The 14,250-nt window shown below is 45.1% G+C and overlaps 1 protein-coding gene across 2 annotated transcripts in view; it reads right to left on the reverse strand.

The window, feature by feature from the left end:
• LOC122556132 (fibroblast growth factor 12) overlaps positions 1-14,250 on the reverse strand; it is a 204,589-nt gene that overhangs the window by 131,541 nt on the left and 58,798 nt on the right. For both annotated transcript variants that reach the window (XM_043702612.2, XM_087993363.1), the window contains exon 3: positions 5,841-5,944. In XM_043702612.2, the coding sequence (XP_043558547.1) occupies positions 5,841-5,944 (104 nt within the window). The remainder of the gene's footprint in view (positions 1-5,840; positions 5,945-14,250) is intronic.

Consider the following 14,250-nt stretch of genomic DNA (forward strand, 5'->3'; position numbering starts at 1 on the left):
GTATCCGACCATTAGCCCAGTACCCCATCTTTTTGTTACTCTTACCAAAGTGAATCACCTCACACTTAGCTACATTGAACTCCATTTGCCACCTTTCTGCCCAGTTCTGCAGCTTATCTATATCCCGCTGTAACCTGCCACGTCCTTCCTCACTGTCTACAACTCCTCCGACTTTCGTATCATCTGCAAACTTGCTCACCCAACTTGCTCACCTGGACCCCTCCTCCAGGTCATTTATAAAAATGACAAACAGCAATGGTCCCAAAACAGATCCCTGCGGAACACCGCTAGTGACGGCACTCCAAGATGAACCTTTGCCATCAACTACTACCCTCTATCTTCTTCCGGCCAGCCAACTCCTAATCCAAACCTCCAACTCACCCTCAATGCCATACCTCTGTATTTTTTGAAGTAGCCTTCCATGGGGAACCTTATCAAACGCCTTACTAAAATCCATATACACCACATCTACCGCTTTCCCCTCGTCCACCTCCTTAGTCACCTTCTCAAAGAATTCAATAAGGTTTGTGAGGCACGACCTGCCCTTCACAAAAGGTCACAAACTTGACAGATGAAATATAATGAGAGAAAACATCAGGTTATGCACTTTGGCAAGCTTAGAGGCAAATTTATTGAAATATTAGTAGGGTTGAGAGAGTAGCTGCAGAGAAGTTGCTTCCATCATGGGAGAGTCTAGGACCAGAGGCATAATCTCAGAGTGAGGAGTCCCCCACTGAAGACAGGGGTGAGGAGGAATGTCTTTTCTTAGAGGGTAGTGAAGCTGTGGAAACATCTGCTGCAGAGGACAGTCAAGGCTGGGCCATTAATTATACTGAAGGCTGAGACAGATACACAAGGGAGCCAAGGGCTACAAGGAAAAGGCAGCAGTGTAGAGTTAAGGGTTGTGAGATTAGCCACAATCTCACTGAATGTGGAATAGACTTGAAGGGCCAAATGGTCTACCGATGGTCATACAGGTAAATGGGGAGTAGAAGTGACAGAGAAAAAGACTGAAAGAGAGAGGGAGAAACATAGAAACAGGAAAGCTTACACACAGAGACAGAAACACACAGAGAGATACAGAGAGACACAAGAACTATTGAGATAAATGAACAGCAAAAAGACACAAATAGAAAACTCAGACAAAGACACAGAGAAAGACTTAGTGACAGAACCATTTGAAGTAGCTTCACTTCACTGCAAAGATTGAAGAAATTGGACATGGATGAGCTATCAGGAAAGCTTGTGCTTTGAACTTACCTTGGCTTGTCTGTTCCAATTTACTGTGCTTTAATCGGCCTGACCTGGAAACGTCATGCAGCAACATTCATCACAGATGTTTACATCCTTGGACTGTCAGACTTGGAAGACAAGCCATGCTTTCATTTGATTTCACCAGCTTGAGATCCCCCTTTTTATTAAACCAAACTGCCCAACTGGTGATCTCAGAATCAAAGTGAACAAGAAACAGCTCAGTCGGCCTTTGAAAGAGACCATCCATCTCGGCTCAACTGAACAGTATGAGGCTCGAGGTCCTCTTCCCGCTACCTATGCATTTCCACCGCAGCAACCTGAACAGGCTGTTTGTCCTTGTGCAAAATACTGTGGAAAAATTGGAGATAGTGACAAGGATCAAGTAAATTGCTTCATTGGATTTAAGGATACACCCCGTGGTGGAAACAGCATTCCTCCTGGTTAACAAATTATATAATAAAAATCTTGGGTACTCCAAACAGCTTTGGCATCTTCTCATTCTCAATTTTCTATTTGAAACCACCAGAGGGAAAAGGTGACAGCAGCCTTTAAGCAATAAGTCAGGTTTGAATTCAGCATGGTGTAAAACAAAGTCGGCTTCAAGTCCCACTGACCCAGTCACAGAACAATTCAGCATTGTCTTGTTTTAAGTCTGAATGCTCAGATAACATCTACTCAGAGCAATCAGGCAGAATGGGAATTGATGACCCATGCTCAGGCCAACAAGCCTGCATTGGGAGATCATATTCAATTGGAATTTGGCAACTACTGCCACACACTAACCATTTCAGTTTTCATTTCCCATATTAGTCCCCTCCATCGCCTCTTCATCTTCTCCCATCATCCCATCTTTCCATTCCTTCCTTCATCATCTGTTATCCCGCTTCCCTTTAAATGCATCATTACTATTCACTTCAACCCCTCCCTGAGTCCCACACTGTCTCCACTCTGGCTAATATGCTGGAGATCAGAGCTGAAAAATGTGTTGCTGGAAAAGCGCAGCAGGTCAGGCAGCATCCAAGGAGCAGGAGAATCGATGTTTCGGGCATAAGGTCTGGCTAATATGTTTGTTTTCCTGAATTTCCACTGGATTTATTAGCAGCTCTCTGAAATCCATGGTCCTCTGTTCTGATCTCAGTCGCAAATGGAGCACCATCTCCATCTCTACCCTATTCAGAATCTGAAAGACCTGAATCACACCACCTTTCAGTGCAGCAGCAGATCAGATAAGTCAGTCGTTGCCAGGTGAACAAGCTATGAAATTTATGATAAGCCTCATGATATTTGTCAAATCTGGCCTGTACATTTCTAATGTCAAATGTTACCAAAGACACCCGAAACTGCAGCAGCAGGGGACAATTTTCACATTGAAGAGACTCGCAGAATAAATATTTAATGAGGCGATTTCATTTTTAGCAGCTTCAAATGGACAGCCAAAGACAGAAACAAGCAGGAAATTCCCTGCTGCAGTACTCAGTGAAGAATGAGATTGGACACAAGGCTAATGCAGTCAGAACCCAATAAAAGTGCTGTTCAACCCACAGCCAACTGTCAAAAGGAGCATCAGCAAGTTGACAAGTTAAATATAAAGTGGGCACAGATGATATTAAATTCTGCTACATTGATAAACTTATAAAATCTTAGATCAGAAACAGAGGCGTTCAATGTATGACAGCTCTTCCAATAAGATATCCAATTAATCACGCTTCTTCTGTTCTCTCCTGATAGTCCTACATTCCTTTTAGCTTTTCGAGTATTTATCAAATTCTCTTGTAAAAGTTCCTCTTGAATCTGCTTCCGTTGTCCTTTTGGACACCATGTTTTATATTGTCATAAATAAGTCCTCATCTCTCCCTCCGGTTCTTTTTGTAAATACGTTCAATCTACTGACTGATCTTTCTGCCACTGGAAACAGTTCTCCTGCATTTTCTCCATCAAAGTCGATGATAATGTTCGACATTTCTAGAAAATCACACCTTGCCTCTCCTGTGGTGTACAGCACTATGATTCTCTCTTCACACCTCTTCCTCACTACCACCCAGTCATCCAAGGATCCTAGTCCATTGATGACGCATTCACAAGTAAAGATGAAGCCAAAGAATAAACGCACAATGGGAATGAAGAAAAAGCATTGTATCAATCCTTAAGACATTCTGAATCAAAGCCAATAATTTACGTAGGAAGTACAATCACTCTTTTTGCATCTAGCCATCTTTAGTTGCTTCATCAATGACCTCTCCTCTATCATAAGGGGAGGGTGGGGGTGTTCATGAATGGTTGCATAACGTTCAGTGCCATTTGTAATTCCTCAAACACTGAGGCTTCTAAATGTAGCAACTCCTGAATAATAAACAGGCTTGTGCTAATAAGAAGCAAGTGCCTCAAAACTGCAAGGCAATGGCCATCTCCACCAAGTGAGAACCTATCCATCGGTCCTTGATATTCAATGGCATTCCCTTAGCTAAATCCTTCACAACCAACTTCCGGGAGTTCCCATTGACAAAGCAGCAGCTAGAACAGCCAGATAAATATTGTGGCTACAAGAGCAGGTCAGAGGCTTGGAATCTTGCAGCAATCTCATGACCTACCATCCCCTTTAATTCCGCCAGACACAGTGCAGATCCCCAAGGTCTGTATGCGGCAATGGCTGCAGGAACCAGAAGTGAATACATCACCTGCAACTTCACCGTCAAGCCTCCCTCCAAGCAGACTTGGAATGATATCATTCTTCCTTTACTGCTGCTGTGTCAAAATCCTGAAACTTTCTTCCTTGCACCCTCCGTAACTGTACAATATGGACTTCAGCACTTCAAAAAGACAGCTTCACAAGAGCAATTAGGGGAACAGGCAACAAATGCTGACCCAGCTATCGACACCCACATTCCATCAAAGAATAACAGTATAAAAATGTAACCTGCCATCAGTTAACTGAAATTTCTTGTCCTGCCTGATTAAATTCCCCATCCTTTTAAAAGCTCCAAGCAGGCCTGGAAAATTCTGCCCACTATGTGTAGTCATTGAATCAGGCACAAGGAGCATTCATTGCTAAACAAACCATTACTTTTCACATTCCATGAAGCCTTTCAAGACAGCACTGATCTCTTGTGCAACTTTTCACCACCTGCCTTAGATCCATTAATGTTTCAGATTTATAAGGTACATTACAGAATAGTGCACCATCCAGACATTTGGTAAATATTTACTCTAACTCAACAACAAAAGACATCAATCAGCCAAAAAAAAAAAGCAGAAAGCTAGAAAGAAATGAGGGAATCATGGAGTTTCTCTGTTTGAGAGTTGAGGGATGAGATTTGAGTTCATGACCACTGAATTATTCGATTTAACTGGTAGGTTCTGTAAACTGCTTAACTGACATCTCCCAGAGCACTGACACAATTAGCCATAAGTATTCAAATGTAGTGATGGGTTTGTGCAGAAATGGAAGCAACAAATAAATACCTAATTTACTGAGCTGTTCACAAACTCATTTAGGCACAAAGATGAAATAGAATAGTGTAAAACTGGTTCTGTAGTCTGTGATCGAATGAGTACCAGTATGGCTTTATTAATACCCACGCGAGTAAAACAGACTCAGCCAGTTGTTATGTACCAAAACAGCTGCTATGATTAGATCCCATGCTGCTGTCAAACCCACTCCCCTGCATCAATATCCTGAGACAGTTTTAAGTGTAACACCCACCTCCCAAATCATCCTGTCTCTCCACCCCCTCTCCCGCTATTCCATCTATCAGATAGGAAGCCACCTTTACTGTGTATGGGAGATGGGAGATGGATTGGGGGAGAACGGGAGGGAAGGGACCACCGACCTTACTGGGGCTCAGACCTCAGGGCCCATAACCAACATCTATAAAGTCAAAAGAGGAAAGACCCAACTTCACAGGAGCCTGACCAGAGCTCAACTCAACTTCAGGCAAGAGCACCGCCTGGGAGAGGGAGGAGAAAGGAAGTATAATGCTAACAAGAGAGATGCTGAAATTTTATTTAACCAAAACCTTTATTTGAACAATAGTTCAGAAGAATAAATGTCATGAATTCAGAGCTCATTTTGATTACTGCCCCCATCCTATAAATTCACAAGCCTGAGGTGAACTTGACAAAACCTTTCCATGGTGGCTCAGTGGTTAGCACTGCTGCATCACAGCATCAGGGACGTGGGTTCGGATCCCACCCTTGGCTGACTGTGTGGAGTTTGCACATTCTCCCCATGTCTGTGTGGATATCCTCTGGATGCTCTGGTTTTCTCTCAAAGTCCAAAGATGTGCAGGTTAGGCTGATTGGCCATGCTAAATTGCCAATAATGTCTATGAACATGCAGGCTAGGTGGATTAGCCATGGGAAATACAGGATGAGAGGAGAGAGAGTAGGGGGTTTGGGATGCTTTCTAAAGCGTAGGTAATAGACTGAATGGTTTGCTTCCACACTGTAGGGATTCTACCTTATGAAACTGCTCACTTGAATTCTGTAACCCAGGGAGGTTAGTGAATGACCAGGATCTACAGCAAAGTGTCTTGGGGGTCAATGATAGCTCTGATCGAACAGTGGGGAAATGAAGCATCTGTACTCACTGAGTTGTAGAGGAGACCTTCCCCATTCATGGCCACATAGAGACCAGACTTCACGCCTTGAATTGCCACCACTCGCAATCCCACAGGAATCAGGTTGAACAGAGCTGAGGAGCAAAAAAGTGATTTACATCAACGACTACAGTGGCACAAACCTGCTCTCAATTGCACTTTAGCTAATTATAAAGGTGTACTGGTGTTACCTCCAACAACAATACACAAAAAGCAATTTGAAAAGAACATCGATTTGTACTTCTGTATAACTCTTCATTAAGATAGGCTATCCATATGTGCTTTACAGCTGAAGGAACCAAGGCTACAATATGGAAATTAAAGGTTCTATTACATAATGGTAATGTCCCCACCTATGGACTTGTAGGCGTAGGTTCAAATCCCACCTGTCTCAGACATGTATTTTAACAGATCAGTTGGAAATATTGACAATTTTGAAAGTGGAAGACAATTAGTGCCTCCCAAAAACAGCACAATGCATTTGTCATAGAGTACACGGAAACAGACCCTTCAGTCCAACCCGTCCATGCCGACCAGATTTTGCAACCCAACCTAGTCCCACCTGCCAGCACCCGGCCCATATCCCTCCAAACCCTTCCAGTTCATAAGAAGAACTTCCCTGCTCTTCTTTAAAATGATTACATGGGATTTTTATACAGACACCTGACAGGGGAGATGGGACATTGGTTTAACATCCCGTCCCTGTAAGAGTGCAGCACTGAGAACTGAAGAAGGGTCACTTTCTCTCCACAGATGCTGCCAGACCTGCTGAGCTTTTCCAGCAATTTCTGATTTTGTTTGCGAAGGTAGTTCTTCTGATGGTTTCCATGACTGAACATTGTAGGGAAAAACTACCTAAGGATAATGAGCCAGATTGAAGAAAGGCTTGAGGAAGCTTCAGAATATTGGTGTATGAAGAGCAAAGAGCACAGCTAAGGTGAAGGCAGCTCCATAATCTTTATCTTTGTGACAAAAGAATCCATGCATTCCTTGTATCTGATATTTAGGGGTCAGCTTGTTCTCCTTACTTTTCAGGATGATCTTAGAATAACATAATAAAACCTCAAAGCAGAAATGGATCAAAAGAACATGGGAGCGCAACGCGCCTCTCATGATGATAAGCCAGTCAACCAACAATTGTCTTGATTTTGTAGTCTTTAACCTTGATGGTTAAGAAGTGGGAACTGTTTCATCAGAATGATTGGTACGTTTGGGAGGAACAAGTGGGCTTGAACTGATGGTTCCTCAAAGCTCGCGAGCACTGGATGTTTTTGCTGTTTCACCCATGGTCCTGTCAGTGACTAACCGAAAAATTATCATGAAGTGACAACGTATTCAGGAATTTGAAAAGGAAGGCACAGTTACATCTAAGCAGTAGTGTAGGAGATTACAGAGACCAAGTGAATAGGGATTGCTATGATCACTACTGACTTGTACAACTAATAGGAAAGTAGAAGACAAACTCAATGAACTTTGGTTTCTTTACAACCAACAATTCCTGGATCCCTGATGGTGAGGGCAGCTGGCTATGTGATTTACTGGGAATGAGGGTCTTGCTGAAAAGACACGTGTTACTGAAACTTGTCTTCCAGAGCTCATCATAACATTTACCAAGAATAAAAAGCCTCAAAGGGAAAAACAATTAATACTGCATTGATACAATATAAATTGTTGTTTCTTTTGAAATTTAACATTTTTGCATCTGTCCTAAAGAGTGCACAATGAAAAGCTTTGACATGTCTTCAGCAATGCTCAAGATCTTTAATACCAAGTGACTGTTAGGGCTAAAAATGTTATTGAGCAAGAATCAACAGAAATGCCAAATTGAGGACATTCCAGAGAAAAAACTGGAATTATGTCATGGGGGAGTGGAAGATAATAGTTGGGATGAAAAAGAGATGCAGGTATGAGATTGAGCCACAGATTGAGAGTTTGGAGATGGAGAGATGTGAAGGAGATCAGTGGAGATGGTGATTCAGAAATTTACACTGTGTGAAGGCTGGAAACCGGTTTCAGAGGAGAACTCTGGTAAGAAATTACCTCAGGGCTTGGAACAGTGACAAGCAACATTGAAGGGTTGAAAACAAATTAAAGTATGCATACAGATATGGCAGTCACATGGCCAGCAGGGTTTGGTGGGTAGAGAGTGGGTGGATGGTGGTGAGCTTCAATGAAAGGGAAGAAATGGAGTGTGGAGGCTGATTAAACAGCTTTCTTTCATTACTTCCTTTCTGTGCCAACTAACCGAGCCAACTACACAGTCAGTGTGTACAGAAGTTGAGAAAATTCAGATCTGCTTTGAACAATTGCAATTTGGAGCCATCAGGAAGCACAATTTAAAAACATGTTACTTTTGAACAAATTGGTTTTTCAGTGAATTGCAAGCACATGCTGACAGAATGAACTTTTGGAAATTTCACACCCGTCCCTGGGCAATTAAATTTCACACACATCCAATTAAAACTGGGGTCAGCCGTGCCACCAGGAAACAGTTGGATCCATCTGCATTCTGGGCAAAGTTGTGAATCAGCTGAATATCAGCTGGTTGCACCCAAACCTTTATTCTAATCTCCAATTCCACTCAAACCAAAACTCGTCTGCTGGCTGAAGAGATAAGCAGAAGTAAATCTGTACTGTCACAACATAATCTTATCTGCGCTGGCCAGACGTGCAAACACTGGTGCAACAAACAATTCTTCAACTCTTTAATTCTGTGTATGATTACTGCGGTTGACTTTGATGCCTGTACGTGGGTTAATCCAGTTTTAAGCCATCCACATTTAAACAAAGTGGATTGTTACCAGCTTGTGTCCCTTCAAATGATCATCAGAAATATTTGCCGACAGGCAAAAAAATTTAAATGGCCTCATTAGAGCAGTGCAGAACGCCATAACTTCACACTTCCAACAAAGTGGAAATGGCGCTACTGGGGATCATTATAGCGTGCTTGACAAAATATTCATCTCCATCATTCACATGCTCAACTCCATCTCATTAGGGCTGGCATACTGGTTAGCACTGCTATCTCACACCACCATGGACCTGGGTTCAATTCCAAGCTTGGGTGATGTCTGTGTGGATCTTGCACATTCTCCCTATGTGTGTGGGTTTTCACTGAGTACCCATAAGATTGGTGAAGACTTAATATGCTGTAGGGATTCTATGATAAGTTGTGATATCAGATATTCAAGGCCAGTAATTCTAAGCACAAGTACACTTGTAAAGCTGTATCCTATGAACTTATACTCCATAACCACTTGATGAAGGAGCAGCGCTCCGAAAACTAATGCTTCCAAATAAACCTGTCGGACCATAACCTGGTGTTGTGAGATGTTTAACTTTGTAAACTTGTAAATGAGGCATTGATTTCACTTCCTTTCATGCCCCCATGTCACGGCAAAGACTGTTATATCCAATGGTGTATTTGCAAAGTATATGCTGTGTAACAATGCTTGAAAGTCAGGAGTTATTAACATACCGTACAATCCCACAACTAGTGATAGTGATAAAATAATCTTTCAGTAATTTCTACCATTCAAAAGGACTAGGGCAGAAGACACATGGGAACACCACCAGCTACAAGTTCCCTTCCACAAACCTGACTTGGAAAACATATCGCTGTCCCTTCACTGTCATTGGGTCAAAACCCTGGAAACTCCTCCCCTCATGGCACCATGGGAACAGCTTTTCCACACCAACTACAATGGTTCAAGAAGGCCAGCTCATTACTATGCTCTTCCAGAGCAACTAGGGAAGAAATGTTGGCCCAGTCAAGACCACCCACATCCCAGGAATAAATAACAAAAAAAAACTTGAAGAAATAATGTTGAGCAGACACCTGGGAGAACTCCCTTACTTTTCCTCCACCTGAGAAAGCAAATTGGTTTAGCTTTTCATCTAAAAGACAGCACCCCTGACAGTGCGGCATTCCCTCAGTATTGCATTGTTATGATGGAATTGGAGTTCTTAGACCTGAACTCACTGCACAAGTTGAATCCAAAGCTTGTCACAAGCAGGTAAGCTACCAAAACACATGCCTGGCCTCTGGCACTGAAATATAAAGTGTTGATATAATTCCTGACACTTCCTGAAGACTCACATGCAGCAACTCCCCACCGGCCACTGCCCTGCACGCTCAGTGACAGTAGCCCAGCACATTGGGTGAAACCAGAGGGAGGGAAACACAGCAAATCTGGCTCTCAACCAACAGGGTCACTAATGAATTGTTACCTCCTTTACCTCTGTGCTATGCAGATGAAAACCAAGAACAACTAACTTAGCCTTCGACACACAATGGGACCAGCAAGAGAACAACACGTGCTGAAAAGTTGAAGCAGCAGTCCTTGACATATTGAATATGGTTAAAACAGATTTCCATAGATTTTGAGATACTCATGACATATGGGGATAGGATGAGAAAATGGCATTGAAGTTGATGATTAGCTAGGATCTAGGATGACAGGACAAGCTGATGGGCTTAGTAGCTTATACTGTCCCTATGTTCCTATTTATAGGTGGCTTGAGAGTGTTTGATGGGAACAGTGTAGAAGGAGCTTTAGCCTGTATCTAACCTCGTCCTGTACTGTCTTGGGAGCATTTGATGGGGACAGTGTATAAAAGATTTTATGTACAACTGCAGTAATAGTGAGGCTAATGGAATGCAATCGTTATTGACGTAAATGCTACAGTAATTTTGGATAAGGCATGCGTGTGCAGTGAAATGTTATAAGTTTTGCAGTTCTACCTTCAGTTTTACAATAAACGACATGGGTGGCACAGTGGCTCAGTGGTTAGCACTGCTGCCTCACAGCACTATGAACCTGGGTTAGTGTGGAGTCTGCAGATTCTCCTTCTGTGTGGGCTTCCACTGAGTATTCAGAGGGGTGGTGCAGACTTAATGGGCTGAATGGCCTCTTTCTACACTGTAGTGATTCTATGATATGTTGTGATATCTGATATTTAAGGCCAGTAATTATAAGCACAAGTAAATTTCTAACAAGCAAATAAATTATTGAAGGAAATTTTTAAAATATCAGGTTGTAAATTATTGCCTTTGTGTTTATAATTTTATGTAGCTCACTTCTTTCTCTAAACTCAATTTTTCTTTCTCTTTCCTTACTGTATTTTCTATCTCTTAGCTGACATTAAACCGACCCTTAATTCGTCCTCCTTCTTTGTTCCCACTGTTTAGTTCCCAATTCTTAAGTCACCCCAATTAACAATACACTCTGGGGTTACGCTGTGCATCAGCTCCCAGAACCCTGCTTCCAAAAGTACCCCTTTTATTGGCTTTATCGAGAAAACCAAGTTTGAAACTGAACGCTGCAGAGGCCTGTCTAATGAACAGCCATCAGTATTGGACACACTGTTATAGAGGAGAATAGCTGGATATCTAATCTGTGCAGTACTTATCTTTACCCAAAATCTGACTGTCCTGTCATAGATGAAGTGCTCAATATTCTTCCACAGTCATCCCTAAATGGACATGCCTGGATATGACGAGTGTGATACTCAGTTACCACAATCTCAGAAACAAATTGGCCAGGAAAACAATGATAGCAGAGCTGTTGTGCCTGAAGAGTGTGTGGGCGTTCCAAAACTTTAGCGGGAACTGTTCATCATCGGCGAGGGAATAGAGGTTAAAAAAAAATCCATGCAGTTGCCTGGGAGAAGGATTCCAAGAAAACACGCACAGCAGCAGTGATTCTGGCCCAGCAGCTTTATGACACAGGGGAATCTCCTGTGCTCATCACTAACAATTAGAACAGACTGGCTAGCAATTAGATTCCTTTCTATGGTAAAGCCAGATCCCCAGAAAGGCTCCAATCATGTCTGCAAACTCATTGCACACTTCCCATTGCTGCAGAAAAAACATACAATAATGTATAAAACATTATAGTTCATTAGTGTTCCTACCAAACAATAAAATCTATCCAAGAAGCTAAAAATATCTTACTGGTGGTAAGAATATTAAATGGAAATGCAAGCAACAACAGCAGCGAGAGACAAGATTAGCTGTCATCTAAGTGAGTGATCAAACAGGTTGGAGACAATGAATGGCCTCATTTTGTTGCCCTGTTCTGACATCAATGCCGCATTGCCATCCGACAAAACCAAACGTACAAGAGATGCTGAACGCCAGGGTGGGGGAAGGGGCAATTTCCAGGTTTGTCAGAATGAAAGTTAGATTGCGCTGGCGCAGGATTCTGGCAGTGAAAGGATCCTTCACACCCAGACAGACTTCATCCGTTTCCGTGTCTAAGACATATCTGTTAGTGCCAGGAACAAATCCTCTCTTCCAACAGGCTTGCTGGCTCAGATCCAGAGATGAAGTTGTGATAAATTTTATAACTCATTAAATTCCCTAGACAAATACCTTGCGCCATTACTTGTGCAAGACATGTACCTAAGTGGGACAGATATCCATTCAGCTTTGCAGCACAGAAAGAGGCAATTCAGATGACCATTTTTTATACGCAACACTATCTCTCCCCCAATTCACCCAGCAACACCGTCACTCCCTCCTCGTCACCCAGCAACACCGTCACTCCCACCCCGTCACCCAACAACACCATCACTCCCATCCTGTCACCCAACAACACCGTCACTCCCTCCCGTCACCCAGCAACACCGTCACTCCCCTCGGTCACACAACAACACCGTCAGTCCCCCCCGGTCATACAACACCGTCACTCCCCTCCGTCACTCAGCAACACCGAACACCGTCACTCCCCCCGTTACCCAGCAACACCGTCACTCCCCCCCAGTCACCAGTAACAGTCACTCCCCCTGTCATCGAGCAACACCGTTATTCCGCCCTTCATCCAGCAACACCGTCACTCCCCTCGCTGCCCAGCTACACTGTCATTCCTCCCCGTCACCCAGCAACACCGTCACTGCCCCCCGTCACCCAGCAACACCGTCACTCCCCCCCCGTCACCCAGCAACACCGTCACTCCCCCCGGTCACACAACAACACCGTCACTCCCCCCGGTCACACAACACCGTCACTCCCCCCCCGTCACCCAGCAACACCGTCACTCCCCCCCCGTCACACAACAACACCGTCACTACCCCCGGTCACACAACAACACCATCACTCCCCCCAGTCACACAACAACACCGTCACTCCCCCCGGTCACCCAGCAACACCGTCACTCCCCCCCCCCGTCACCCAGCAACACCGTCACTCCCCCCCCCCGTCACACAACAACACCGTCACTCCCCCCGGTCACACAACACCGTCACTCCCCCCGGTCACACAACAACACCGTCACTCCCCCCGGTCACACAACAACACCGTCACTCCCCCCGGTCACACAACAACACCGTCACTCCCCCCGGTCACACAACAACACCGTCAGTCCCCCCGTCACACAACAACACTGTCACTCCCCCCCGTCACACAACAACACCGTCACTCCCCCTCGTCACACAACAACACTTCCCTCCCATTACCCAGCAACACCGTCACTCCCCCTGGTCACACAACACCGTCACTCCCCCCTCTCACCCAGCAACACCGTCACTCCCCGTCACCCAGCAACACCGTTACTCCCCTCGCCGCCCAGCTACACTGTCACTTCTCCCTGGTCACACAACAACACCGTCACTTCCCCTGGTCACACAACAACACCGTCACTCCCCCCCGTCACCCAGCAACACCGTCACTCCCCCCCCCCCCGGTCACACAACACCGTCACTCCTCCCCGTCACCCAGCAACACCGTCACTCCCCCCCGTCACCCAGCAACACAGTCACTTCCCCCCCCCGGTCACCCAGCAACACCGTCACTCCCCTGGTCACACAACAACACCGTCTCACCCCCCCCGTCACCCAGCAACACCGTCTCTCCCCCCCGTCACCCAGCAACACCGTCACTCCCCCGGTCACCCAGCAACACCGTCACTCCCCCTGTCACACAACACCGTCACTTCCCCTGGTCACACAACAACACCGTCACTCCCCCCCGTCACCCAGCAACACTGTCACTCCCCCCCCGTCACCCAGCAACACCGTCACTCCCCCCCCCGGTCACACAACACCGTCACTCCTCCCCGTCACCCAGCAACACCGTCACTCCCCCCCCGTCACCCAGCAACACAGTCACTCCCCCCCCGTCACCCAGCAACACAGTCACTCCCCCCCCGTCACCCAGCAACACCGTCACTCCCCCAGTCACCCAGCAACACCGTCAATCTCCCCACGGTCACACAACAACACTGTCACTCCCCGTCACACAGCAACACGATCCACTCCTCCCTGTTACCCAGCAACACCGTCACTCCCCCCCGTCACACAACACCGTCACTCACCCCACCGTCATCAGCAACAGTCACTCCCCCTGTCACCCAGCAACACCGTTATTCCGCCCTTCATCCAGCAACACCGTTACTCCCCG

This window comes from Chiloscyllium plagiosum, unplaced genomic scaffold (assembly GCF_037043375.1).
Source record: "Chiloscyllium plagiosum isolate Xiang-an unplaced genomic scaffold, Cpla_swu_hap1 HiC_scaffold_13, whole genome shotgun sequence".
Taxonomy (NCBI): domain Eukaryota; kingdom Metazoa; phylum Chordata; class Chondrichthyes; order Orectolobiformes; family Hemiscylliidae; genus Chiloscyllium; species Chiloscyllium plagiosum.